The 25,727-nt window shown below is 36.5% G+C and overlaps 1 protein-coding gene across 1 annotated transcript in view; it reads left to right on the forward strand.

The window, feature by feature from the left end:
- Nucleotides 1-24,848, forward strand: part of gabrb4 (gamma-aminobutyric acid type A receptor subunit beta4) — a 53,686-nt gene extending 28,838 nt beyond the window's left edge. The window contains exons 4-10 of the mRNA XM_051093185.1: nt 501-721; nt 8,820-8,902; nt 11,693-11,830; nt 14,533-14,685; nt 17,088-17,344; nt 17,988-18,077; nt 18,354-24,848. Coding sequence (XP_050949142.1) covers nt 501-721; nt 8,820-8,902; nt 11,693-11,830; nt 14,533-14,685; nt 17,088-17,344; nt 17,988-18,077; nt 18,354-18,707 — 1,296 coding nt within the window. The 3' untranslated portion in view covers nt 18,708-24,848. The remainder of the gene's footprint in view (nt 1-500; nt 722-8,819; nt 8,903-11,692; nt 11,831-14,532; nt 14,686-17,087; nt 17,345-17,987; nt 18,078-18,353) is intronic.
- Nucleotides 24,849-25,727: the final 879 nt, after the last annotated feature.

The raw sequence follows: 25,727 nt of genomic DNA on the forward strand, positions 1-25,727 counted from the left end.
TCCAGTTCACAGTTAACGTTGAAGCAGCAATGAGTCATATCAGTGGATCTTAAGAGTGTCCTTAGCCAATCCTGTTTGCCCTACATCCAAAAGTCAGTGCTCAGATGGACCTAATCCCATCAAAGCGGTATATTTTGCTGCTTATTTGATCAATATCAATGCTGGTACACATCTTAATCCATTTCGTGATGTTTTCATTACCTTCTTGTTCAATAGAAATGTTTTATAATGAGTTTGCCCTCCTGCATGTTACAATTCTGTCAAACCAGAGCAAACTTGAAATGTCTTACTTGAAACATAATTCTTGATTAAGGGCAATGATGTGTAATAAAATATATTTATTGGATTACACTGCAGTTGCATTTAAATCTGTTTGCATATTAACATCAAGGAAAGTGTTGCATTTTTGCCAAGTGAAGTTATATGCCATTTGTTTGAAACTAACAGTAAAAAATAGACATTCATTACACCCGAATCTGATTTTCTGTGCCTTTTTGCAGGACTACACCATCACCATGTATTTCCAACAAAGCTGGAGGGACAAACGGTTGGCCTATGCTGAGATGGCTTTGAACCTCACTTTGGACAACCGCGTGGCTGATCAGTTATGGCTCCCAGATACCTACTTCCTGAATGACAAGAAGTCTTTCCTACACGGTGTGACGGTGAAGAACCGAATGATTCGGCTCCATCCAGATGGCACTGTTCTGTATGGACTGAGGTAAGTGCCATTGCTGTTATAACATCTGTGTCTTTAAGTCCTCTTGAAATCAAAACTGACCCTGTTTACTTTGTTAGTGCACATTACTAGTCTTGTGGTGAACAATTCATCTCTTGAAAAGTGTTTGTCTTCATAATCTTAAGTCAAAATCTGAAAATTTGCTTCCCCTCAGAAATGATAATCCTTCCTTCAAATTGACGTTCTCAAGCGTCAGTCTGCTGTGAGCTAGAGATGTCAAGAATGTGTGCTAAAATCTAGCCCCGCCCTCTATTTTTTTAGAATTCAACATTCTGATCCGAAATCCATCACAACTGACCCTTCGCAAAAACCTGCCCTCCTTAGTTACTGTTGCTATGTCCGACAAACAATGCCGCCCTACACATCATGTTCTAACGCAGAGAAACATACATCGCAGAGCAAAGAGGAAACTGACAACACACCGACAGACAAGATTTTATACTTCTGATATAAAATTTAAACAATAAATGCAATTTTGTGGCTCTTTAATGTGTCATGACAAAACAGTGTATTGCCTTATTAGATCAATGACGCGTGAACAGATCGTCTTTATTTAAAGTACGCAAAAACATGAATGAACATCAGAATGTATTTTATTTAAACCAAGTTATTCTACTCTCCTGTCTGATCTGTTTGTCGGTCAGAATGGCGGCATCGGCGTTATGATTGGTCAAATCGCCTGTCAATCAAGCTGTTTGCGAACGGTCAATTGGTCGAAACTTCTAGTTTAATATTAAGAGGGTTAAAATTATCTCACTAATCTCACTGTTTGTATCTAGCCTGAACTTTGCAGCCATTTTGTGTGACGTCATTCTTGAATTCATTGTTCATATCAGCATCAAAGTTCTTTGTTTAACTTTAATTATAGGTAAAACTTTATGTCACACTTGCTAAAACAGTTAGGGGGCAGGTTATCTTTGGGAAAGCTTCTATTTGGGGTGTGTGAAAGATATCTGTTAATGGTTCACAGCACTGACAAACCGTGTTGAAAATGAAGGTGCTAATGATATTGGGTGGAAAGTGTGATCACATGAAGAAGCTTTGCCTTTTTTGAGTTCAGCTCTGCTTCGAACTTTGGTGTTCGAACTGTTTGTCTCTTTTTGGCCAGAGTTCTACAAAACATAGTCCTGCATATAGCAAATTACTTTTCTTTTAGCCAGCATGAGTTGCCTGATCTGCTTTAAATATACCCCATCGGGAGTTTAACCCAGAGGTTGCATAAAACTACAGTAGCCAATCAGGGATGTGCTTCCCATGCAACAACATAACTCACTGTTTAACTACCATAGTATAGTGCATCACTGGAGAAATAATTAGTCACGACTGTTTCCCAAAACTGCAGTAACATCATCTGAACTATGCAAGCTCATTGGAAATACGTGCCTCTGTCTACGTTTTAGCAAAATTAAACAAAAAAAAAAAAAACGTACCTATATGTATGGATCGCTGCAGTTTCCAGTTGAAATGAACACTAGTAGGCAGTAAAACAAAGTATGATTTACAGGGCCTGAGTTTTGATTAAGAAAGCCTAATTTTTGCATAATTCTATGCACAATATTATGTTATGACTTCAATTTTAACATCCTGTGAGATTTGAAAACTAATACTTTTGAATGTTAGTATCACATTTGCAGCTGCGTTTTCTAACACAGTAGGTTTGTTCAGTAGCTCATGTGATACCTGCGTAGAAGGAAGTTAAAATAGCACGACTGCATCAGTGAATGCCTTTTTTATATCACTTTTGTATTCATTAACATTATCAGGTTGTTTTAGGGTTGGGTTTGGTGTCAGAGGTATGTTATTTTCCAAACATGATAGAGCATTAATCTTTAAGCGACACTCCCTGCACATTTGAATTCTGAAACGCAATGCGTACTTGAAGCAACATAATAAAAATGGCACAATACATATCTGAACAAATGTAATAAAAACATGGCCACGGTCACGAATTGAATGCATGTTTTAGCACCACTCACTGGACATTTCACTTTAAAACTGTCATAAAAGGTGCATAATATTGGTGTTGCAGAAACATTGTCACAAGCATGTTTTTTTTTTTTTTTTTTTTTTTTTTCATTGAGCCTGGGTTGCATCATAACCCTGTTAATTCAACAATATAGGTCAGTCATCATATAGGATAACAATATAGGCATGCTGTGCCACATCCAGTGTAGACACCATCACTTATTATAATTTTTATTCCTTATGGTTCATCCTTTCATGCTGCTCATATTCAATTTAGACCAGGTGAAATAATATAAAAACCCGCCCCTAAAATCGCCTCTAATTGGTTACACATAAGATGGAACATCTAAGAAGTGTTGTCTCAAATGCCATCCTTCTTTGGACAAACAGAGGCACAAGTATAAAAACAAACATGCACTCTCCCTCCTCACTCTGCTATGCATTAACCCAGAACCGCAGCAGCGAGGCAGAGTTCGCTCTGGGTGCCCCACTCAATCAAACTATCAATAATGAAAGATGACAAACTGTTTCCTCTTCCAAGAGGCTCTGGCACAGGTGGAATCGAGGAATTGCAGCGAGGCCACAGGTCGGTTGCTTTTTTCCCCTGAGGGTCTCTCAAACCAAAAATCTAAATGTAAGAGGAACTACAGCTCGGATGTTTGCAGTATCGATATGTCCACTCCTAATAACGTCTTAAGATGGGTCTTTGCTGGCTGTAAATTATTCATGAGTCAGGACTGTTGTTAATGTTTAATTATCATATCATGCCCTGCTGTGTCTAAAAAAGGATTTCGAATTAATGTGCCTTAGTCAGCTTTAGTACAGCTACAGTATGTATGCAAAGCATCCTCCATATGACCCACAAACGTACAGATTTATAAATATGCAGTGGTTTGTGCTTTACGGGGATTTGGAGGAGAAAGCTAATGCTCGTATTCAAGGGTTTTAGGCAAGCAAAGTATTTTATAGATTGTTTACACTAAGCACCTAAGGTAGCTGACTGTTTACTCCACTTTTCCAAGAAAGCATGATAATGAAGAAATATGAGTGACATGAAAACAGGTGAAAAGCACAATCAAGCAGCTGTTTCTGCATAAAGTATGTTATATATAAATAAAGTGCTTTTACGGATGTTGTATGCTTGTTAGCCATATACAGAGGTTGCAATTCAAAACGTTTTAAAGCTAAAAACAAACACAACCCTGCATGTTAATTATAGGACGCTCACAGTGAAATGCAGAGAAGGCAGTGTAATAGCTACATTACTATGTTACACCCATGCTCCGTTACCCAATTTAACTCCACCATCATACGTATGCCGTTTCCTGTTGCCATGTTCACTGCTATTTGGTGGCAAGGTTATATATAACATGAAATGAGAGGATTATTTTATATATTTTATATTATGTATTTTTACGTTGTACAGATATTACATTATTGAAGTAATGCAATATGACTGCTTCTAAATTAAGATTATAGGCACACATAAAAACAAGAACATATGTTTTATTTACATGAAAATTATTATTAAGTAAAACTACATTTACAGCAGTTTTATAATCATTTTTCATTTCATTCCATTCTCCCTCAATTCTGCATAATTTGTTGCATGTTTGCAGTTTAACTTGCAGTATTTTTTAAGAGCCATAAAACTGTACTGAGAATTATTTTCTATTTTAAACTATATACGTTTCAGTATTTTTTTTTTTTTTTTTTCCATCACAATGGGATTATTTCTGTTTTTCTTGCATTTAAGTGACAGACAGAGCAGGTCATTTGTCACTCGCAACATCATAGACAGATGAGTCAGTCTCCATCTTTCAGCGAAATGGCAGCTGTCATAAAAATGCGTAGACGCATCATGATTTTGCTCCTATTATATTTATTTTGGAGGCTTAACACAAGGAAAGTTTCACATATGTGTTGCCACATTGCATTCTGGGAAAAGACTTCCCACTGTGTCTTAACTAGATGCAATGCAACAAGATTGTAGCAAATTTGCAGTTTGTCTGACCACACTGGACACGTGACAAAATCAATCACAAATTACAGCCAATCAGAAGAGCATCTGGGAAGGCTCTCTCTCTCTGAGCAAACTGCTGTCTCGCACTTGCAATGAAATTGATAAGTGCATAATCAAATTACTAAAAAATATGCAAAATACATGCACAGTGATTGAAGCAATCTTTGCTTTGCAAACTTAAATTAAATCATTAATATATTTTACAAAACCCAATCAGTACCTGAGCTTTTAGCTGCAATGCCACATTCGAAACTAGAATGTCTTGTTCACAATCATGGGTGGTTAGAGCAAAAACTCTGATTAATATTGAAAAGATACCTTATTATGTATTGTGGTGTGTCTGGTTAGAACATGGTTTTAATCTGAATTCTGTGCAGCTTTGAAGAATCCCACATTGTGACTTTATAGACTACAGTCTCAAATGATCATTATTGTCCATCACAATACTCCATGCATCAGAGCTATTCAATAAAGTGCACACGTCTGTCAGCATGAGATTTGACCAGCACAGAAGGTCCCTGGAGAGACTGAGTCAGCACTGAGTATGTGGCTCCAATAATTCCCAAACCCAGCATGAAGTCAGGCTAGAGGAATGTGGACAGGGATAAGAGAATGAGGTCAGATAGAATAAGACTGTCATATCGATGATTAAATGAGATGATATGGATATGTATGAGGACTAAACAACTATAAATTTACCCCAAAAAGATTGTTAATGCTAAAAGAAATTAAGAATATTCACACATCTTATTTGCACTGAAAAACATTAGTGTAGAAGCAATTATCAGAAATACCTAGTGAATTTCACAAAGAATTGCAAAGTAACAAACTGAATTAAACATGAAATTTTAAAGCAGAAGAACTGAAATAGTATTTTCTTGTAAAAATTTTTTTATTATTATTATTATTTATTTATTTTTTTTTATGGGAAAGAGCTGCAAAGAGATCAACCCAGTCCTCTAAAAATACGTACCTCTGCAGCATCATTTTTTCGTGCCTTACTGCATGTTTTGTGGCAGTTTCAAAGAGAAATGTCCACTGAGTGGCATTAAAATACAGGTTCAATACGTGACACATTGGCACGTTTTTATTACGTTGATATAGGTACGTATTTTGTTATGTTGCTTCAGGTACGTATTGCGGTGGTTCAGAGGTCAAATACCTTGGGACGCCAAACCCAACCCTATACCTTCCCGACAGTGTTGAGAAATGCATATTCTATATAAAAACACATTTGTTGACACAAGCGTGCCATTTGAATCTTCCATGTGCACAGATTCTAACTGTTTTGTCGAATCATAGTTACACAGGATACAGTACGTACCAGAGCTTTTCAACTCTCAAGTACTGTACATCTCCCTACCGGCTATGAAAACCCATAGATATGAAGATGAATATGTGATGCTAACATTTAAAAGAATCAGTTTTCAAATCTCCCAGCATATTAAAATTGTTTTAAACATAATATTCTTAAAGTAATTGTGTGAAAATTACGCTTTATTAATCAAAACTTTAAATCGTACTTTGTGTGAACAAAAGGTGTGACAGTTTTACTGCCTCTAGTGTTCATTTCTTTTGAAAATTACAGTGAAATGTACTTAGTGGTACGTATATCGCATCTCACGAAAAAGCCATGAGACCAGATAGAAAAGTTTCTTCTTTTGTAATCCACAGAAGAAACAACATCATGCATTTTGTAATGACGGGACTAAATAATGACAGATGTTTCATTTTTGTGTGAGCTATTACTTTAAATACTGAGGGTGCTGAGAGATGCGTTTCTGATCAGCGACTGCTAACTAACTTGCATTTTGTCTCAAGGTACCCAGAAGCAGCTGTGCAAAGTGTTGAGAAATGAGCTCCATGTTTTGAAGCATTATCAAAATGTTCTGCATTGCTGTTAAAATCTGGACAGTTCTTGCATTTTGTTGATGATGTGCTCTGAACTTAGCGTACTCAGTGATACAGCAATTTGTGTGTACACAATTATAATATAATATAATATAATATAATATAAAAAAAAAAAAGTTTACTCATCCAGTTGCAACATTAATAGATAACGGATATGGAAGATATGAAAAAATAGTTTTTTTTGTTTTTTTTTTATTTACTTATCATAATCTTTTATTATGTCGTGTTAGGTTTGATGTTAGTGTCCTTGTCATGTGTCATGATTGATTACAGTGTGTCAAATTTAAATACGTGCATGCAAAATTGTGAACTGAAAGCTTTGTCAATGGGGAGGAATATTACTGAAAAAAAAAGTATTCCTTTAAATGTATAAGCATAAGCATGTTTTTATTCAGACCAGTTGGCTAATGAACCATTTTGTAAATTGGTTTGACTAATTAATTGAAAAGAAACTAACATGCACTATGGCTTGCATATATATTTCAGTGTTCATTTTTTTTATGTCAAGCTCCCTTTAATAATCATTGTCTGATTTAATGAATGAGTAAGCAATGTTTCTCAAGCCAGCCATGTGATGGACTGTCCAACTATCTACGGTGTTTCCAACACTATCTCACGACCAATTTGTACGTATTTTACAAGGTGGCTAAATCATATGAATTCGTAAAATTGTACGATTTTTTACGATTTGTCTAGACCCCAGTGATGTGTATGTTCGTGGGTGGGGTTAGGGGTACACTCTTAAAAATAAAGGTGCTTTAAAAGGTTCTTCAGAGCGATGCCATAGAAGAACCATTTTTGGTTCCACAAACAACCATTCAGGTTCTTTAAAGAACCATCTCTTTCTTACCTTTTTATAATCTGAAGAACCTTCTTTCACCACAAAGAACCTTTTGTGAAACAGAAAGGTTCCTCAGATGTTAAAGGTTCCTTATGGAACCATTTTAACAAAATGATCTTCTATGGCATCGTGAAGCACCTTTATTTTTAAGAGTGTAGGTCATTCTTATGAATGCATACGAATTGGGGAACTCATAAAATATGAACTATTTAGCAAAAATCAGCCACCTTGTATAATATGTACGAATTGCCATGAGATTGGGTTGGTGTCTCTGAGCATCCCAGCAGCCCAGCATGGGACAAGCAGTTTGGAAAATTAATTTGTGGATGTTTCTCAATCTTGTCAATAACTGATTAAGGCATCCTCCAATCAGTGATTTTCTGATACATCTGTTTCATAATGTAAAAACTATGCTCCCTTATGACCTCATTGAGAGGAGCTTTGACTGCTCTGTTGGGTTCAGTGTAGCTGATACATTATTTAGTAACACGATGAAGCTTTAATGTTTCAGCACCACTCACCGGACATTTCATTTACAAACTGTGGCAATACGCAGTACAACCAACATAATAAAACATTACCAGATTCACTTTTTCACATAAAACTGGACACACTTTTAAGGCCAATCACTGGATATTGTGCCACGAAATGTACAAGAAGCAATCATTTTGCAGAAATAAGGGCACAGGCAAATATTTCCAGTGAGTTCAAGTTCCCTAGAAAGATAAAACACAGCACATTCTTAAACTACTCTTCAAAATATGTACTGTATATTGCAAAAAGGAGAGATGAACACTTATTATTGTGATTAATATTTTGTGACTTGGTCACAAACATTTCACATTGACATTTAAAATGTGCGAATTTATGAAGTGACAAACTTCTGCTAAATGGACTGTATCCCTATGCTATGAAAACTAAAGTTCATAGTTAGCCTCTCTTAGGTGTTACACAGTGATGAATACAGAAAAAGATGTATGACATCATGCACATTTCTTTCCTTCTTTTTTTATATTCTTTTTGGTTAATCATATTTTTGCAGGACATTACAATAATATTAAAACGCAAGAAATCAAGATGTCTCCTCCAAGTGAAAAAAGAGAGACCTCAAACTCAATTTGCTTACCAATAATTATATTTTTCCATTTTTCTTTCTTTTTTCTTAGAATAAGAGAATAGATTCCAAACATTACTCATGACTCAGATATTCACATGGTGCAGTCAAGGCTAAGCTATGATTTCCTAAAGGTTACCAAGGTAACAGTGTCTCTCATTCTCTCTCTCTCTCTCTCTCTCTCTTTCTACCCATTCCTTGTTTTTCTTGCTGTCCTTTTCTCCAGAATAACCACTACAGCAGCCTGCATGATGGACCTGAGACGGTACCCCCTCGATGAACAGAACTGCACCCTGGAGATTGAGAGTTGTAAGTGAACGGAAATGTGAACACACATACACACACTGGTTATGTTCGAGATGTAATACTAGCATACTCTACCAGTAGAGAACATAATTTAATGGGTTCTACACAGCTGTGTATTTTGTTGCCTCTTTTTCTTTTTTCTTTTTTTTTTCTTTTTTTTCTTTGAGGGGAATTATAGCAGAAAAAGCCTGAACTGAAACATAAAAAAAGAAATATAATCAACACTTTCCCCACCAGTTTTTTTGTTTGTTTGTTTTGTTTTGTTTTTTTGCCACTAGCGTTTTTTATCAAATTTCATAGCCCCCAGAATATTTTGTTGTATCAATATTTGTAATATGCCAAAAGAAAGCAACAAGGTTTTATTCTAACTTCACGTATTCTCATCTGTTTTAAATCAACAAATACCTGAGAATTTTTTTTTTTTTTTTTCGGACAGTACATCAATACAGTTACACAATTGGATTCAGAATGATAATCGAAACATAGCTTGCACAGTCCTGTATTGCTGGATCTGGATTACGTAATCAGATTCCAAATTGTCAGTACTTGTAATTAGAGTATATTTCATTTTATTAAAATGCTCATAATCAGATTACTTTTTATGGATTGCATGATTAAATATTATTCACACAATGGTAATAATTTAAAAAAAAAAGCACATCTCAAGCAACTAGACCATGTTTGAAACAAATAATTGTCATTTACTAAACACTGGTGATGTAATGTGAAACAATTTGTTGTTATCATATTCATTGACCTTCAACTATTAGGTCACTTTTGACTCTGGAAGTCAGGACAAAAATGTTTCAAACCTAGACTTGAGTTTGTAATATTTCCTTTCCCTTTACTATATATATATATATATCAATATGGTATGTTTAATGGTAACTTTAAAGCAAGTTTGATAAAAAAAAAAAAAAAAAAGTAATAGTTAGATAGTCAGAATATTTTACCTAAAATGAGTACCTAGATTACATTAATAACTATAGCTTTTATCATATAGTCTGTAATCAGTACCAGACTACAATGTGTAATCTACCCAGCTTTTCTCCTACAATATATTCCATGTGAAACACAGAAAGCTGGAAAATTCTGTCAATGGCAGAGAAATTTTGTCTCATTAATGAAAATTATGTAAATAATGAAAAAAAAAAAAAAAAAAAAAAAAAAAAAAAAACGATTAACAGCAATGTGTTACCACATGTGGCTGTACTAGAATGTTTTGGGGTTGTAATATGGCAAACTAGAAAATCAGATGCTACACAGTGTTGTCAACAAACCAGATCATTCAAAAAAAAAAAAAAAAATGTTTAAAAGAACAAATTTAAGGAGATAGTCTAATCTTCATCCATCATCTTCACAACCCACACAAATGCAAACTCTAACTCAGGTTCTAACCACATCACCTTGAAGAAACGGTGACCGTGGACAACAGCAGTTTGAACTCATCTAGCTCATCAATTTCACTTTTGCTTCTTATCTCTGTCACACTCCACAGATACCTAATGTAAGCAAACGTAATCATTAAGCCCATTTAGAGCAATCACCCATATCTGCAGTCCTGCCCACTCTGTCTTTGGGTGTCAGTAGTGATAAATGTTCTTGTAGGGGTTTGACACTGAGGGCTCATGGCACAATTGACAGACGTAGGTAAGATTGAATGTGTTTGCCGGTTTATCAATGAGGTGCCCTGCTCTATCGATCAGCCAGTCGTACCAGGATGGCGTGCCCTGTCTATCACGGATACATCAGAGGAGCCTAGTCAAATAGCTAGATTTGTGTTTCAAATGATTACACCATGCACTTTGTTTCATGCTTACTGCGGATCAATGGGTCAGATGCTACCGCCTGCTGAGGCATGACATTTTTTAGATTTGCTTGTATCAACATTTCCTTACTTTTGCAACACTAATGTTTGCTATTTTAAGGTGCACTATGGGCCGCATTCATGAAGCATAAGAAAAGTTTCTTTGTAGATCATTCCTAAAATACAATCAATGTAGAAAATATTTATTAATGCATAAATTGTTTGTAAAAACATTCTAATGTAAAACCGTCATAAAACTTCTTATCTCTCATTTGACACATTCATTTAGCAGAAAACCATTCACACATAAATGACCTAATTTTGTGTAAACTTTTCACAAAAATATTTCAACTTCTTGTGTGCATTCTTGGGTGAATTGCTTAATTCAGTGCCTAAATTGTGCACTTATCAGAAGAAGTTCTGTCTGAATTATGAATTATATAATTTGCGTAAGAATGTCTTTACAAGAAATTTACAGCGTTCCTATGCTTTTCTTTGTGTGACAACCAGCTGCAACCTTATAGTATATATTAGAGATTAGACAAGCAGTGACTGAAAATTATTATTAATATTAATTTAATTTTACTTTATTTTAAAAATGTTGACATTCACTGCATTTGTGTACATAACTGCCTTCTGCCATTTCCTCTCCTCATTGTGACACAGCTTGTCATACAGAAAGCACATTAAACACTCTAAAATGTGATGAAACTAAACACGGCAACCAACTAGATGGTGCACAGCAGAGCCATTTATTTGTGCAATTAACAGTGCTGATAACGACATACAACGCAACCAATTTACACCTCACTAAAACACAAATCACATTTTTGTCACCATTGATGAAGGAAATGAACTCATTTGTTCTGTGCCTTCCAAGATTTTTCATTTCACAAAACATCTCTGAGACCTGTCTGCTTGATGTAAAACTTTGTGTAAGTTACATACTATTAAAACATTTATTGTATTGTCTACAATCTCTACAGATGGGTACACCACAGATGATATCGTGTTCTTTTGGCAAGGAGGGGACAATGCTGTGACAGGTGTGGACAAACTGGAATTGCCCCAGTTCTCCATTGTGGAGCTGCGTCTTGTGTCCAGGGAAGTGAGGTTTACTACAGGTATGGACAATTCACTTGCATGCAAATTGGTCCAAATTCTTTGACACTTTCAAAACAACTCACACTGCATTCAGTGTATGCATTTGATCAGTTTGTGTTTTTTATATTATTAAATATTATTAACATATTATTTTCAAATCATGAACAAAAACCTCCTATGTGAACTTGTAGTTGGAATGCCGGAAGATTTGATCCCAGGTTTAGGACCTAGCAACATTCCCAGTATCAATCAGAGCCTGTGTGAACAAAAGCCAGCACAGATGTCATGTAGAAGTGATGATGTTAGTTATCGTGTGGCTATTTTCCCAAGGGAACAAGAGAAAGGAGTAAGACTGTATACAGTCAAAGACTCAAAGAACAATCGCTGCGAACAGTGAGCAAGAAGCTATGCATAACTGTACAGATGAGCTTAGCTGTACTGTACATTATGCAGTTGTTTAAAGGGACAGCACAGGGATTATCTGCAATTATATTAGATATCATGTCATTATGTCACCTGTTTTGTTAAAGAAAAAAGCTCTGGAAGTGTGAATGAACAAAACCAAGCAATTCCAGAACAGTGTCAAAAGGCCTTAAATAATACAATATATTTTCCATAATCAAAGCAGTACTTATCTGGCACAAACATAATGTGGAGCTCAATTACAGGAACAACATTAAATTTACAATGAATAAAACTAATCAAACACATAATTCTATAGCTGAGCTAAAAGCTGAAAAGATTGATGAGCAGCAACAAATTAAATTTGTGATTCATTTTAATGCGTCGATTAATTCGGACAGTTCTTGTAAATCAAGCAGTTCATATAAAGTGAATCACTTGTGTAATTTTACAGGTTACACTGCTACTGGAAAAAAATACAGTAGATTAGTTAGCAGTTTCAACCACTTTGACGCTGTACTCAACATGGGGTTAATACCAGCACTAAATCCATGACCTGGGCAAACAGTTCCAGAATATAGATTCGCAAAATAAGATTCACTGAAGATTTAAAGGAGAAGTCCACTTCCAGAACAACAATTTACAAATAATTTACTCACCCCCTTGTCAAGATGTTCATGTCTATCTGTCTTCAGTCATGAAGAAATTATGGTTTTTGAGGAAAGCATTTCAGGAATTTCCTCCATATAATGGACTTCATAGTTTAAATGCAGCTTCAAAGGGCTCTAAACAATCCCAGCCAAGGAAGAAGGGTCTTATCTAGCGAAACGATCGTCTTTTTTTTTCGGAAAATAAAAATTTGCATCCTTTTTAAGCACAAAAGCTTGTGTAGCACTAGCTCTGGAATACACGCTACGTACTATTGAATCACGTCGAAAGGTCATGTGGAACGTAGGTGAAACTACAGACCCAGTGTTTACAAAGCGAACGCGCAAAGACTAAGGAAGTGCAAATAAGTCAAACGCTTTTCACAAACAAAAAGGTACAACGATGTCAGACGATTCTGAAGTTGTAGGAGAAAATGACATGGAGTTTTTTGCCGTACTCTACCTTTTTGAGCCGGAGTACACAGACGATGAACTTAGACATGATTCACAACATCGTAAACGTGCATCCCAGAGCCTCTGCTACACAAGCTTTTGTGCTTAAAAAGTACACAAATTTTTATTTTTCCAAGAAAATGACCGATCGTTTTGCTAGATAAGACCCTTCTTCCTCAGCTGGGATCGTTTAGAGTCCTTTGAAGCTGCATTTAACCTGCATTTTGGAAGTTTAAATTCAGGGCACCAATGAAGTCCATTATATGGAGAAAAATCCTGAAATGCTTTCCTCAAAAACCATAAGTTCTTTATAACTGAAGACAGAAAGACATGAACATCTTGGATGACAAGGGGATAAGTAAATTATTTGTAAGTTGTTGTTCTGGAAGTGGACTTCTCTTTTAAGGTTATTGTAACGTACTGCTCAACTATCCTTAAGCTGTGATTGGTGTCAGGTACTGTTCATATTCAAATGCTGTTTAAATTACAGCCTGATCAAGTTATTCCCCTATCTCTCTGATAAAATTGCTGCTGAAAGGCTTCCGATGGAATTCTTATCCGAAAACCTTTTACTTAAGCCCAAGTGTAGGGAGATTGGAACCACAGAGAATAACAAGAATATTCCTTTAAGGTTAATAAATAGCCATATCAATTTTAATAATCAGACATCAAACATTGAATGAGTCAATTATTCATACCACACCTAACATTTAGCAGCATAGTTTTTAAACAGGCATATGGAGGCCAGTCTTGGAAAGGCTTCTTGAAACATGCTGTTTACAGTTGTCTTAAACCACACACCAGATTTTACACATTAGTGGGACATGCTCTTTAGTTACATAATTGTATTTTTTCTCTCTCTGAAATTCCCTGTATTAAAAAGCTAAATGGAAAAAAGACACTGCAGGCTTTTGTGACAATTCTCAGAGGGACATAGACGCTGCCTGCTGAGAAGGGGGTTTCAGAAAAATCTGCCATGTTTGCGACTTTCTGCCATGTTTAATTGGAATGGAACTAGTCCCTGGGAAGGAATCCATTGCTTTGGGGAAATTAAATGCTCCATCTGAACAAATGGGAAAATGACTATCCGTTGTCAAAGTGCAGACTTTGACAATTGCAAATTGTAGATCTATTTTTCCTGTGCTTGCTCTTTTGTGTTTCCACTTACATGTTGACATCTCTCTTTTTTTGGCTTCTGCTGGGTTCTTGTGTCTCCCCAGGTTCATACCCTCGGCTGTCGTTGAGTTTCCGCATCAAGAGAAACATCGGCTACTTTATCCTGCAGACTTACATGCCCTCCATCCTGATCACAATCTTGTCCTGGGTCTCCTTCTGGATTAACTACGATGCCTCTGCTGCTCGCGTGGCCCTGGGTAACCTTTAACGTTTTGTTCAGCAGGAAGTGATTTTTTTTTCCCCCTGTATAAAACCATATCAATAATTCTGAAAGTTTTTTGCTCAAAATATTCTTCTATTTACTTATATACTTTTTGTCAACCATTATTAAAGAAGCTCTTTCACATGACCTGCATGAGTGCCATAAACTTGAGTGAAGATTTAAGCTTACGTTATGCGTTATATTAAAGTTCAAACCGTTTTAACTTTGACTCCATTTTGCTGCTGATTTCACTGGAAGATTTGCATAAAGTATAATCATGTAAGTGATGCAGGTACAAAAATTAAAATAAGACCAATGTTTATGTAGATCAAGTATGTCTAAAATAGATTGAGAAAAATAAATGTTTTTCTCTAGTTCACGTTGGCCACAATTATTGGCACCCAATTATTGCAACTTCCTTTTCCCAAGATAACAGCTCAGAGTTTTCTTCTATAATGCCTGACGAGTTTGGAGAACACCTGACAAGAGATCAGAGACCATTTCTTCAGCTCCATGGGAGATCATTCCCAGCTCCATGTTGGTGCTTCTTCTCTTCAAGTCACTCCACTCATTTTCTTTAGGGTTCAGGTCAGGGAACAGGACGGCCATGGCAGAAGCTTTATTTTGTACTCGGTGACACATTTTTGTATTAATTTTTATGTTTGTTTTGGTTACATTTTATTTTGATAGTCCACTTTAGACATTCTACTAACTATAAGTAACTGTGTAACTACATGTCAGCTAATTTTCATTAATTTGCAACTACATGTCTACTAACTCTCAGAGCAGACTGTTAGGTTAGGTTTAGGGTTAGTAGAATAAGTTTGCATATACTTGCAAAGTTTAGAAGAATGTTAGAAGATATTAAGCAGACAGTCTACTAATACTCTAATGACTAGTTGAAATGCAGTTGCAAAGTTACTTAGTGTTAGTAGAATGTCTAATGTGGACTATCACAAAATAAAGTACCACCTAAGATTTTTTTATCTGTTGGTATTTGATAGAATCCATGATGCCATGTATCTAAACAAGATGTCCAGGACCTTCAGCAGAAAAATAGGCCCACAAAATTAACCCTTTAACTGTCACCGTCCCCCCTGTGGGTTTACTTCACGATATTACAAATAAATCCTAATCTAATTATGACAAACTCTGCATCGTTGGAAAGGTCTAAGACTCCTAAATAGATATTTTACCATATCTTTGTGTTAGAAATTATGTAGGAAAAGTAATAAATTAATATGTCAAGAGTGCCACTTAAAAAATCCATATCATAACATGAGTTCTGACCTTTGTCACAAAAGACTTTCTTCATTGCCTTTTTCACGTTTTAGATATCATAAGAAATTATATATCAGCTCAAAACCTCAAAATCATCCCTTGAAAGGCATTTTAAAATCAGACATTGCATTGCCATGGAAAATGTACATCAAAATCATATTACAAAAAGTTTTCATTCAAGTCTTGTTAAAGGGTTAAAGATCCAGCAGTATATTTAACTGTGGGCATGGGGTACTTCTTATCCTTGTTTGAACCAAACCAATCTGGTGGGTTGGCTGCCAAAAAGATCTTTTTTTAGTTTCGCTTGATCATAGAAGCCAGTCCTGTTTGAAGTTCCAGTCATTTCTGACAACTGCATATGCTGGATTTTGTTTTTGGATGAGTAAGGAGGATTTTTTTGAAACTCTCCTGAACAACGTGTAGTGATGTAGGGGTCTTTTTTTTTTTTTTTTTTTACCCCAAGATTCAACTAAGCTCTGCAATTCTCCAGTTGTGATCCTTGGAGAGTCTTTGGCCACTCAAACTCTCCTCTTCAGGCTGCATTAGGGTGATATAGACACACATCCTCTTCCAGGCAGATCTTGAGTTGATTATAACTTCTTAATTATTGCATTGATGGTGGAAATGGGGTTTTACTTCTTGTGATGGATGATTAAGGGAATTGGCCTTTGTGTTCCTTATAGAATTCCTGTAGAATAGGAAGTCAAGGCTGGAAAATGTCATGCTCTTGGTGTAAAAAAAAACAAAAAAAAAACAAACAAACTCATTTTCACTCATAAGAATTTCTAGGGGTGCCAATAATTGTGGCCAACATGAAAGATCAAAAGAATAAACAATGCTAATTTATTTTCACAGCCACCTTTTCTCATATTTACCAAGTGTGCCAGTATTAGTGGAGGGCACTGTATGTTACACCTTTAGTTTGTTTAAAAAACAAACAAACAATTATGTCAGGCTTAAAACTTCGTCACTTAGCATTCTACAAGAAACCTTACTACTAGATTACCACATCGTGGCATGTCTTATTTAACCTTAATTTCTTTGGGCATGTCTTATTTCACCTTGGGCATAAAGCAGGCGCAAGTCGCATTGTTCATTCCAATGGCTTTCTTGCAGGTGTAACTACGGTGCTCACTATGACAACCATTAACACCCACCTGAGGGAGACCCTCCCAAAGATCCCCTATGTGAAAGCCATCGACGTCTACCTCATGGGCTGCTTCGTCTTTGTTTTCCTGGCCCTGCTCGAATATGCCTTCGTAAACTATGTGTTCTTTGGACGGGGACCCCAGCAGCAGAAAAAGATCAACGAAAGGCTAAACAAAGCCAACAACGAGCGTCCCCGCTATGAGGAGAAGCGTCTGAGGGAACAGGTACGCAAGGTCTCTTGTAAACCATTTATAATGGTTGCAGAGTTCATTTTTGTGCTAATTAAAAGCTAATTTAAATGAATTTAATAAGCACTGACAATGTTCATGCATGTCTAAATGAATTCGTATTCACTTAGTTTGTAAGCAGAACAACTTCACTCATCAAAATAACTATCGCCTGAATGAATCGCTTCACATCACTGCTAAAAACGAACATTCAATAGCCCATTAACCATCACTTTACTTAATCAGTGACGTATTTCATTTGATTGAAGCTGCATTTCATTATTAAGAGAGGTTCCTCTTGCTCAGAAAGTTACAAATTACGCTGTCATTATGTTATCGGTTTCTAGTCTGCTTTATCGCCGCAGGCTTCTCTTTCAGTCCAAGTACCGTAGGAGATAGACCGATTCATTTTTCCCTTCTCAAAATGTGTCAGCCATTTTCATACTTAGAACAACTGTGTGGACTAAGCTCAGTTGCTAAATGAGAGTTTGACTGAATTAAGGCATTTGTGTCTTTATGCAAGCTCTTTCTTATTCACCCTCATATTTATGCACTTTTGTATTCTTCGAAAATTGTTGCTTGATTGTCAGTTTATATGGGCGTTTTAACGTTCTCTTCATTTTTTCTTTCACATCGCAAGGACTCCATTTCAGCGCCGTTTCAAAGCAACACCCTCAGGTCATATACACAGCGAAGAAATCTGTATCTCGAGGAACAAAGAAAAGTCGGGGTACATGCATTTAGAAATCATATCAGTAGACTCAGAAGTTGATGAAATATTGTCATTAACTACTGTGTGTGTGTGTGTGTGTGTGTGTGTGTCAGCCATCGCATTTTGAATAATTTTTGTAAAGTTTTCTCTTTGCCAAGTAAAGTTTGTTGTAACTGTGACGTCACTTCATCGTTGCATCCGCATGAAAGGCTGAACGAAAGTAAATGCAGTTTGAAACCGTCCGTTTCCTGTGGCCGCTCGTGACCAGCCTTCTCTGTCTTTTGTTGTTTCAAGGTGGATGCTTACGGCAACATTCTTCTCACCACTTTGGAGATGAACAATGAGGTGATGCCGTCCGACGTCGGCAGCAGCGTCAGTGACTCACGGAACTCCGTCATGTCCTTTGACAGCTCCGGAGTGCAGTTCCGCAAACCCATGGCTTCGCGGGACGGGTTCAGCCACCACTCGTTGGACCGCAGTGCCATGCGCAGTCGCGCCAACTGCCGGCTAAGAAGGCGCTCGTCCAAGCTGAAGCTCAAAATCCCCAACTTGACGGATGTTAGCACCATTGACAAGTGGTCCCGGGTCATTTTTCCTATCACTTTTGGATTCTTCAACCTTATCTATTGGTTGTATTATGTGAATTGATATGCGTTCCCCTAGGAAACATGGGCCATATTTTGAGAGCACATTGAATTGGCTTTGATACAATTGGAAAATATGTGTACACATATATGAAAAGTTGATACATATGTATATGCATATTTCTATATATTATATTTCTATATACACATGCGTGTGTAAAATCTAAAGGACTTTTCTGGTGTAAAAAAGAACAAAAAAAAGAAACGTATTATATAGAATGACTTGAATGTTTAAGAATAATACAAAAGAAACATTTCAAGTATTTGAATTCTTTTCCTTCTGAAGCAAACAACGAATAACATACATTAGTCCCCCGTTCGAGGGTACGGAACTAAAGACTGCATGATATTTTTGCTAAAAGAAAAGATCGCAAGAGAAAAAGAGCGTTTCATCGGCTTTTTATCGATACTGTAATCGACCTCTCCCAATCGCAGCTCATGAAATCAGAAGTGGCTTGTGCATTTCGGGGCATCAACCGTGCAGGCCCCGAGACCCGATCCACCGCTTTCCCCATCCCCATGGAAGAGACTGACGGAAAAGTCCGTTTCTACACTGTACAGCAACCTCTTTTGGAATTATGTGTCATTCCTTGATTTTTGCAAGTGACAGGCGTTCTCTTTATCGGACCTCTCAGCTCTGGTCAATGGTTTACACTGGACGGCCATCTTGAGTTTTAACCAATGCATCCTGCCCAGAGTCAGTACGTTTCATTTTCTCTCTTCTCTTTTTTGCAGATTCTCCTTTCTTTCATTTTTGAGCTAAGGGTATAATCATCATTTTGGAGGGCATCACCTGAACATGTTCTAGAGGTAGTTCATTAATAGATAATAAGCCACTGGTATGCTTCATTCATTGGGAATTGAAGAAAATGAAGAAGAAGAAGAAGAAGAAGAAAAGAGTACATTAATTCATTCAGTAGCCTTATTGACATGGTCAGGTAGTATTGTTGTTCTTTCTTTACTCTTGTTCCTAGTGCATTTCATCTGTTCTCTTGATACAGTATTCATGAACATCTTGTAGAGCTTTGTGTTGTTTGGAATGGAGGGAAACCCTTAGTGAGCTGTAACGTTTCTTTAGAACTTGGATTTGAAGTTAGTCCAACTATGTGAAAATGTACAAAATAAGGAAAGAAAAGATTATTGTGTATTCAACAGGGGATGTGACCATGTTTTTATCTGTTTCATGTTTAAGTCAACCACTCGAACCATAGTGTGACCTGATATTGTATATATTCAGTCATTGTAGTGATCCATCCTGAGAATGATATACGCTGATGTTTTTAGTTTCTCTAAAATGTGCCTGTCTGAAACCTGAAGGATGTGTCCTCAGTTCATCAATCAGTGAAAGAGGGCCGAATGACCCTTGATCTTTGACCTTTCACTTTAAGCACTGCAGACCCACCCACAGCTCTGACGTTTTGCATCTTGGGATCGAATCTCAAAGATGAATGACATCAGCATAATCAGGAAAAAAAAAAAAGCTTCTGAGTCTTTTCGGGGCAAAATGACATGTACGATAAAAGCCATGAACTGAAGTGACAACCAAAAAGGCCTATAATCCATTTCTCTTTTTACCATTTACCTCTTATTCACCCGCCACCAATTCTTTTTAGCTTCGCCTCATTATGATTTACCTCAGCTTCACTGACATTGAGGTTGCCAGATCTTTCTCTATCTCCAGGTGACCGCAAACTCCCACTCAAATCCATATACCAATTCATCTGCCGTCCATATTCATTCAAAACTCATTTCTGGTAGTGTCTAGATGTCTCAATGCTCAGAGTAGTTCAGTTGAGTAGAAGCATGCTGGATCAGCAATGCTGGATCAGTTCTTGAAGATACGGATGAGAACTGAATTTCTGAATAACTGGGCAAGGGGACATTTAAAAGCGAGGGGGGTCCGGTGGTGGTTTGAGAACACGAGAGCCCTGGATTTGCTTGAGGTCCCTGAGGGGGATATTCTGAGCAGGCCTCAGACCTCAGAGCTCAGCAGAGTCCCTTGGCTCTCGACTCCCACACCAGACCTCTCAACTCTCTGAAAGTGTGGACCAGCGACCAGATCACCAAAAGATCACCCATTCCATGGAAAAACAAAGGAATCAGGGAAATCTGAAGGTATAGAAGGCTGTACCTCAAGGTACTCGCAAGATCCTACGCTACTTGTCAGCAGATGAAGCACGTTCAAAGGATTTCCACTTATTGTGTTATTATATTTGTTATTGTGAGCACGACCATAACACCTGTGCAAGGGAGCCAGTACTCTCAAGTGCAAAGCAAGACATGCACAGTTGCATGCACAGTGTAGCAATTCAGTTAAGCGCAAATCTGCACTAAAAGAGGATGGAGGTCAGAGTGCTTTTCATGAGAAACCCTAACTATTATGAGTGTTATGGGGGTGCCTTGGCCAGTTGCAACTCCCAGCAGGCATTCAAGATGCTGCAAAGCTTTGCCAATGAACGTTCAAAGGCAGAGTAGTTAGGTATACACATTTAATCTATAGTGTTTAGATGTGAATTTACAATGTAGATCAGACCTTTTAAGCTGCAGTATCAATCCACCTCTACTAGTGCAGTGTTGTAGACAAGTGTAGTGATAAGTTGAAAATGCCAACTGCACCGTTAGCCAACTTTTTTTGTTCTGTTGTTTGTTTTTGAGATCGAAAAATAGAGTTTGCTTTGCCTTTGACAAATTGGAAAAGTGGCACGACGTCTAGGTGGCATCTATATACTTAAGTTTATTATCATTTGCGCGCCAGCCACTATTAACTGATAAGACTGCACAATTAAAAGGATGTTGATATATTTTTGTATCAGATATTACTGCTCTAAGTTATCAATCAGTGTCCATAGGTGCTCTAATTGTTTCCTTAGAGTGACTATAGAGAAAATGCATACAGTATCATAATCTGTGGTTCGGTAGAAATTCTTAGTGGTAGTTTGTACAAGAAGTTTCATAACTATATACATATATAAGTTAGTGCCCATTTACTACATAGCTTCATTATACCGTCTAGTAGACATGCTGGCACTATGCAGTCGTTCTCGCTAATGGTCAGTTTAACGTTCCACAGGGTAACCTGAAACATTATTGGTCTATGCGTCCTGACCAATCACGATAGGCAAGGGTTAAATTTTTCGATAAAGTAGGGATTAGCGAAATGCTAATACAGCCATACTGTGCCACTGAGACATGTTGGATGTTGAATTTGTTCAAATGGATATTGTGTTGATCATCAACATGTTCTTGTAGCACCAGCACTCTGTTTATTCACAGTGAGCTTACACCTAGGACAGATTTTTGGTAAGATTCTGGTTTGTGGGCATTTGTCCCTGCAAGATTTGCCTTAACGAGATCACTAAGCATTTTTCATTAAATATTTCTGAGCAATACAATGCAAATACAACAACGTTCATGAGAGAGTGATCCTCTTTCAACTCAATTCAAGCCTTAAACATGGTTATAGAGCATTATGATTTGATCATCGGACATTTGGGGTACAATTAAGTTAGCAGTTCTAGAACCTAGAAAATATAGCGACAAATTAGTTCCCTCAAATGTCTCACCTAGGTACTCTGGCTATGTTTCCACTGCTTAACCTCAGAACCTCAAAATGTAGAACTAAATATTTACAGGTTTAGAATTCTGATGTCTCACTTTTATAATCGCGCCTATATCTTACAATTATGACTTTGTTATTGTGACTTTTATCTCACAATTTCTGTAATAGTGTCTTGTTTTCATCAATATTATTATATTATTTCTTGTAACTGTGCAATCTCCTAACTGCAACTTAATTTCTCATAATTGCATCTGGAAAAAAAAATATAGATATATTTCAGTGTTTAATCCGGGTTATTTGGTTCTGAGTTTTGTGAGTGGAAACATGGATATTGTAGAGTAATTCGTCTAAGAAAGTATGGTAAAAAAAATACATGGATTTTATGGATTACAGATTACATCGCAAGTAGTAGAACTAAATTATTCCCAGAACATGGAAGGTATACACGTAGCCCAAATGCTAATTTCTTTATAGTCGGCCTGCTCGAACTGTCTGCAACCTACTGCAGTAGATAGCTCTACTGAATATCTTATATCTACTATGGCACGAGTTGCTGTTTTAGAAAAAGCTATCAGGTCAATCATACAATCTCACACAGCGTTTCACTAAGGGAGGTGGTGCATGCAACAAACCATACTAGCATTTTAGGTTTTTATTTGAACGTTTATAGTTTCATCATAGTGCTAGAATAGATAAATTGTCATTAAGACCAATTTGCCAGTTTACAAGGGTCATTTGGCCAAAATACTCAGATAAATGTAGCAGCGCTGAGTTGGGAGGGTGATGGTAGTTGACTCATGGCGGTCCGTGTTAAATTAGCTTTTTTGTTCTTAAAATCGTTTAAATTTTGTAATCTCAATTTCAAAATCACAACATTATTACTGAGTCTGCATGATTAGCTATTTTGTCTTTTGTTGTGCATTTTAATGAAAGTAATTGATCTTGAAGGTCAGTGGCTGTGTTATCAGTCTATCGAAGAATGTGTCAGATGTGTGGGTTTTAAATTGTGATAGGAATTGCTGCTAATTACCACTTTTAGCTAGTGATGAGCAAAACAGCGTTCACTTGTGACCATTTTAATATACACGTGTCATGTCTAGCATTTGGCCGTTCTTTGCCACTTTAAAAACTGTGTTTGAAATGGGCCCTTCGTGTCTATATTTGTAACAACTAATCTTGCACACTCTCTGAAGAATAGTGGCTCAGCCACAGATACACTGTTTTAACACAAAAATGGTGGACTCCATCTACGGAGATGGATGTTATTTTGGAAATAGCGGGACAAGAATAGCATTTAGAATAGCATTGTGTCAAGGTAGCATACTCTTGAGCACTGATGGGATTGTTGGCCTTTTTTTTTAGGAGAATGTGACTCATCGTAATATTAAAATATGATTTCTTCTGTGTAATTTGCTATCTGGTTAGGGGATTGGGGACACATTTTCCTTTAGCCTTGCACTTTGCTTTAGTTCTAGACCAATTTATTGTTTGTTCATGTTTTTTGTCCTTTTCTTAAAAGAGCTTTGCACAACTTACGGGGGGAGGGTATGGCAGAACTCAATGAGGCTAATGTGTTCTGATGACAATAAAGGACATAATTATCTACGCACTTCACACAAATCACCCCATATGCTCACTTCCACATTTTCATACCATTAACATAACTCGACAAATCATCGAATAGCTTTTCCTCGAGTACATCGTTTTTGTCTTTTGCTACATCCATCCATGAAGCAGGAGAAAAGGAAGTACAAAAACTGTTGAACTGATTTTAATGTGAATTTTCTTGCCTCTTGTGTATATGTGTAATTACATGTGAATTGTATTGTAAATATGATATCTTTCACTTATATTTCTTAATGCATGAACAAAACAGGGCAGTTGGTAATAACAGCTAGCCTCAATGCTACTGGCATGGACAGCTTTTACAGCACCGGCATAACTTCTGCAAACGAAACCTATCTCTGAAAAAAAACAAAAAGAAAAAGAAAAGGAGAAAAACTCACAAAAAAGACATCGGTTTTGTTTTGCATGTCTCTTTTCGGAAAGGTTTATTTTCATAATTTCTTTTCTATTTCTAAAACTGGCCATTCATATCACCCTCACATACAAAGAAAGTAAGCTTTTTGCTTCTTCCTGTGCACAGAGATCGAACCAAACACTGTAAATCTTAAATTAAAAATAGAAAACAAAAAAGAAAAATATTAAGTATATCAGAAAAGGAGAGTTACGGAGAAAACGATTCATGGAATCACCATTTAAAAAAAAAAAAAAGAATATGCGAAGATATGCACATTTTCATCCTCTCTTGCTTTTTTTGTATATCGCATACAGTTGAGAGTAGATAGCCACACCTATTAAGCCATTAGTTCAAAGTAGACTAGACCTGCTTACATCTCGTTGAACAAAACAGCAAGTTAAAGTTTCATGCCATGAGAATGCATGACTGGCAGAGCAAATTCTCTGAGTTTGTCGAAATGTACGGGCCAGTGACTTTGCTGTGCTGATTCTTTTTTTTTCTTTGCGCCGGGATAGCGTTACTGATATAGCGAATTATAACTCACAAACACAGCACACACGAGCAAAGTACTAACCTGAAGAGAAAATCCTCCAAAAAAATTGGCAAATATCTAGGGCAACCATTTCATACCTAATTTGAGAATTCAATTGCTATTCAGTACTGTTTCGTTTCATTTCTAGTTGCCTGTATTTGTTGTATTCTTTAAATGAATTGTTAACTCTTATTGTTGATGTTTTCTCATAGAAAGGAAATATATTTCTACTTTACATCCTGCCCTGAAAGTAAAATGCATTCTGTTTTTGTGTTGTACTGGTTTTGTTCTCATTAAGCTCTTGGTTTGATTCTGTTGAACTATTGAGGTGTGATGACTTTTGATGATCCATTTGGGGGTATGATTTGTCTTCATGAAATCAACATTTGTAAAGTATAAGGTTGTATTCTCTTCTTTTTCTTTACTTTTTTTTTTACTTTCTTTTACTTTCTTTCTTTTATTTTTGTCAGTGCCAATTAATGTAATGGTGTCGGTCAGCTTTTCTAGGTGTTTGAGCAAAATGTGTTTTTTACTAATACAAGATGTTACAGTATGTGGTACAAAAAAAGGGTTATAAGTAACCAACTGACTTTTTACAAATAAAGGCTTATACAGTAAAGAACGACAATGCAGAAGTCTTTTCATTTGCCATTTGTGGACTAATGTTTGCATTTCTTTTCTTCTAGCTATTGGTTTTAACTAATTAGTCCTCAAATGGTAAATCATGTATGTTTTTAGAAATGTAAGGAGAAACATTCAAAGTGCTGCAGGTCTTCACACTGTCATTTTATTTTATTTCTGTGTTTAAAAGGGCTGCAGAGAAAAAAAAAAAAAAAATATATATATATATATATATATATATATATATATATATATATAGGGCAAACTGAGATTGCAAACAGACACAAGTGAA

The sequence above is a fragment of the Labeo rohita genome, chromosome 21, assembly GCF_022985175.1.
Source record: "Labeo rohita strain BAU-BD-2019 chromosome 21, IGBB_LRoh.1.0, whole genome shotgun sequence".
In the NCBI taxonomy this organism is placed as follows: Eukaryota; Metazoa; Chordata; class Actinopteri; order Cypriniformes; family Cyprinidae; genus Labeo; species Labeo rohita.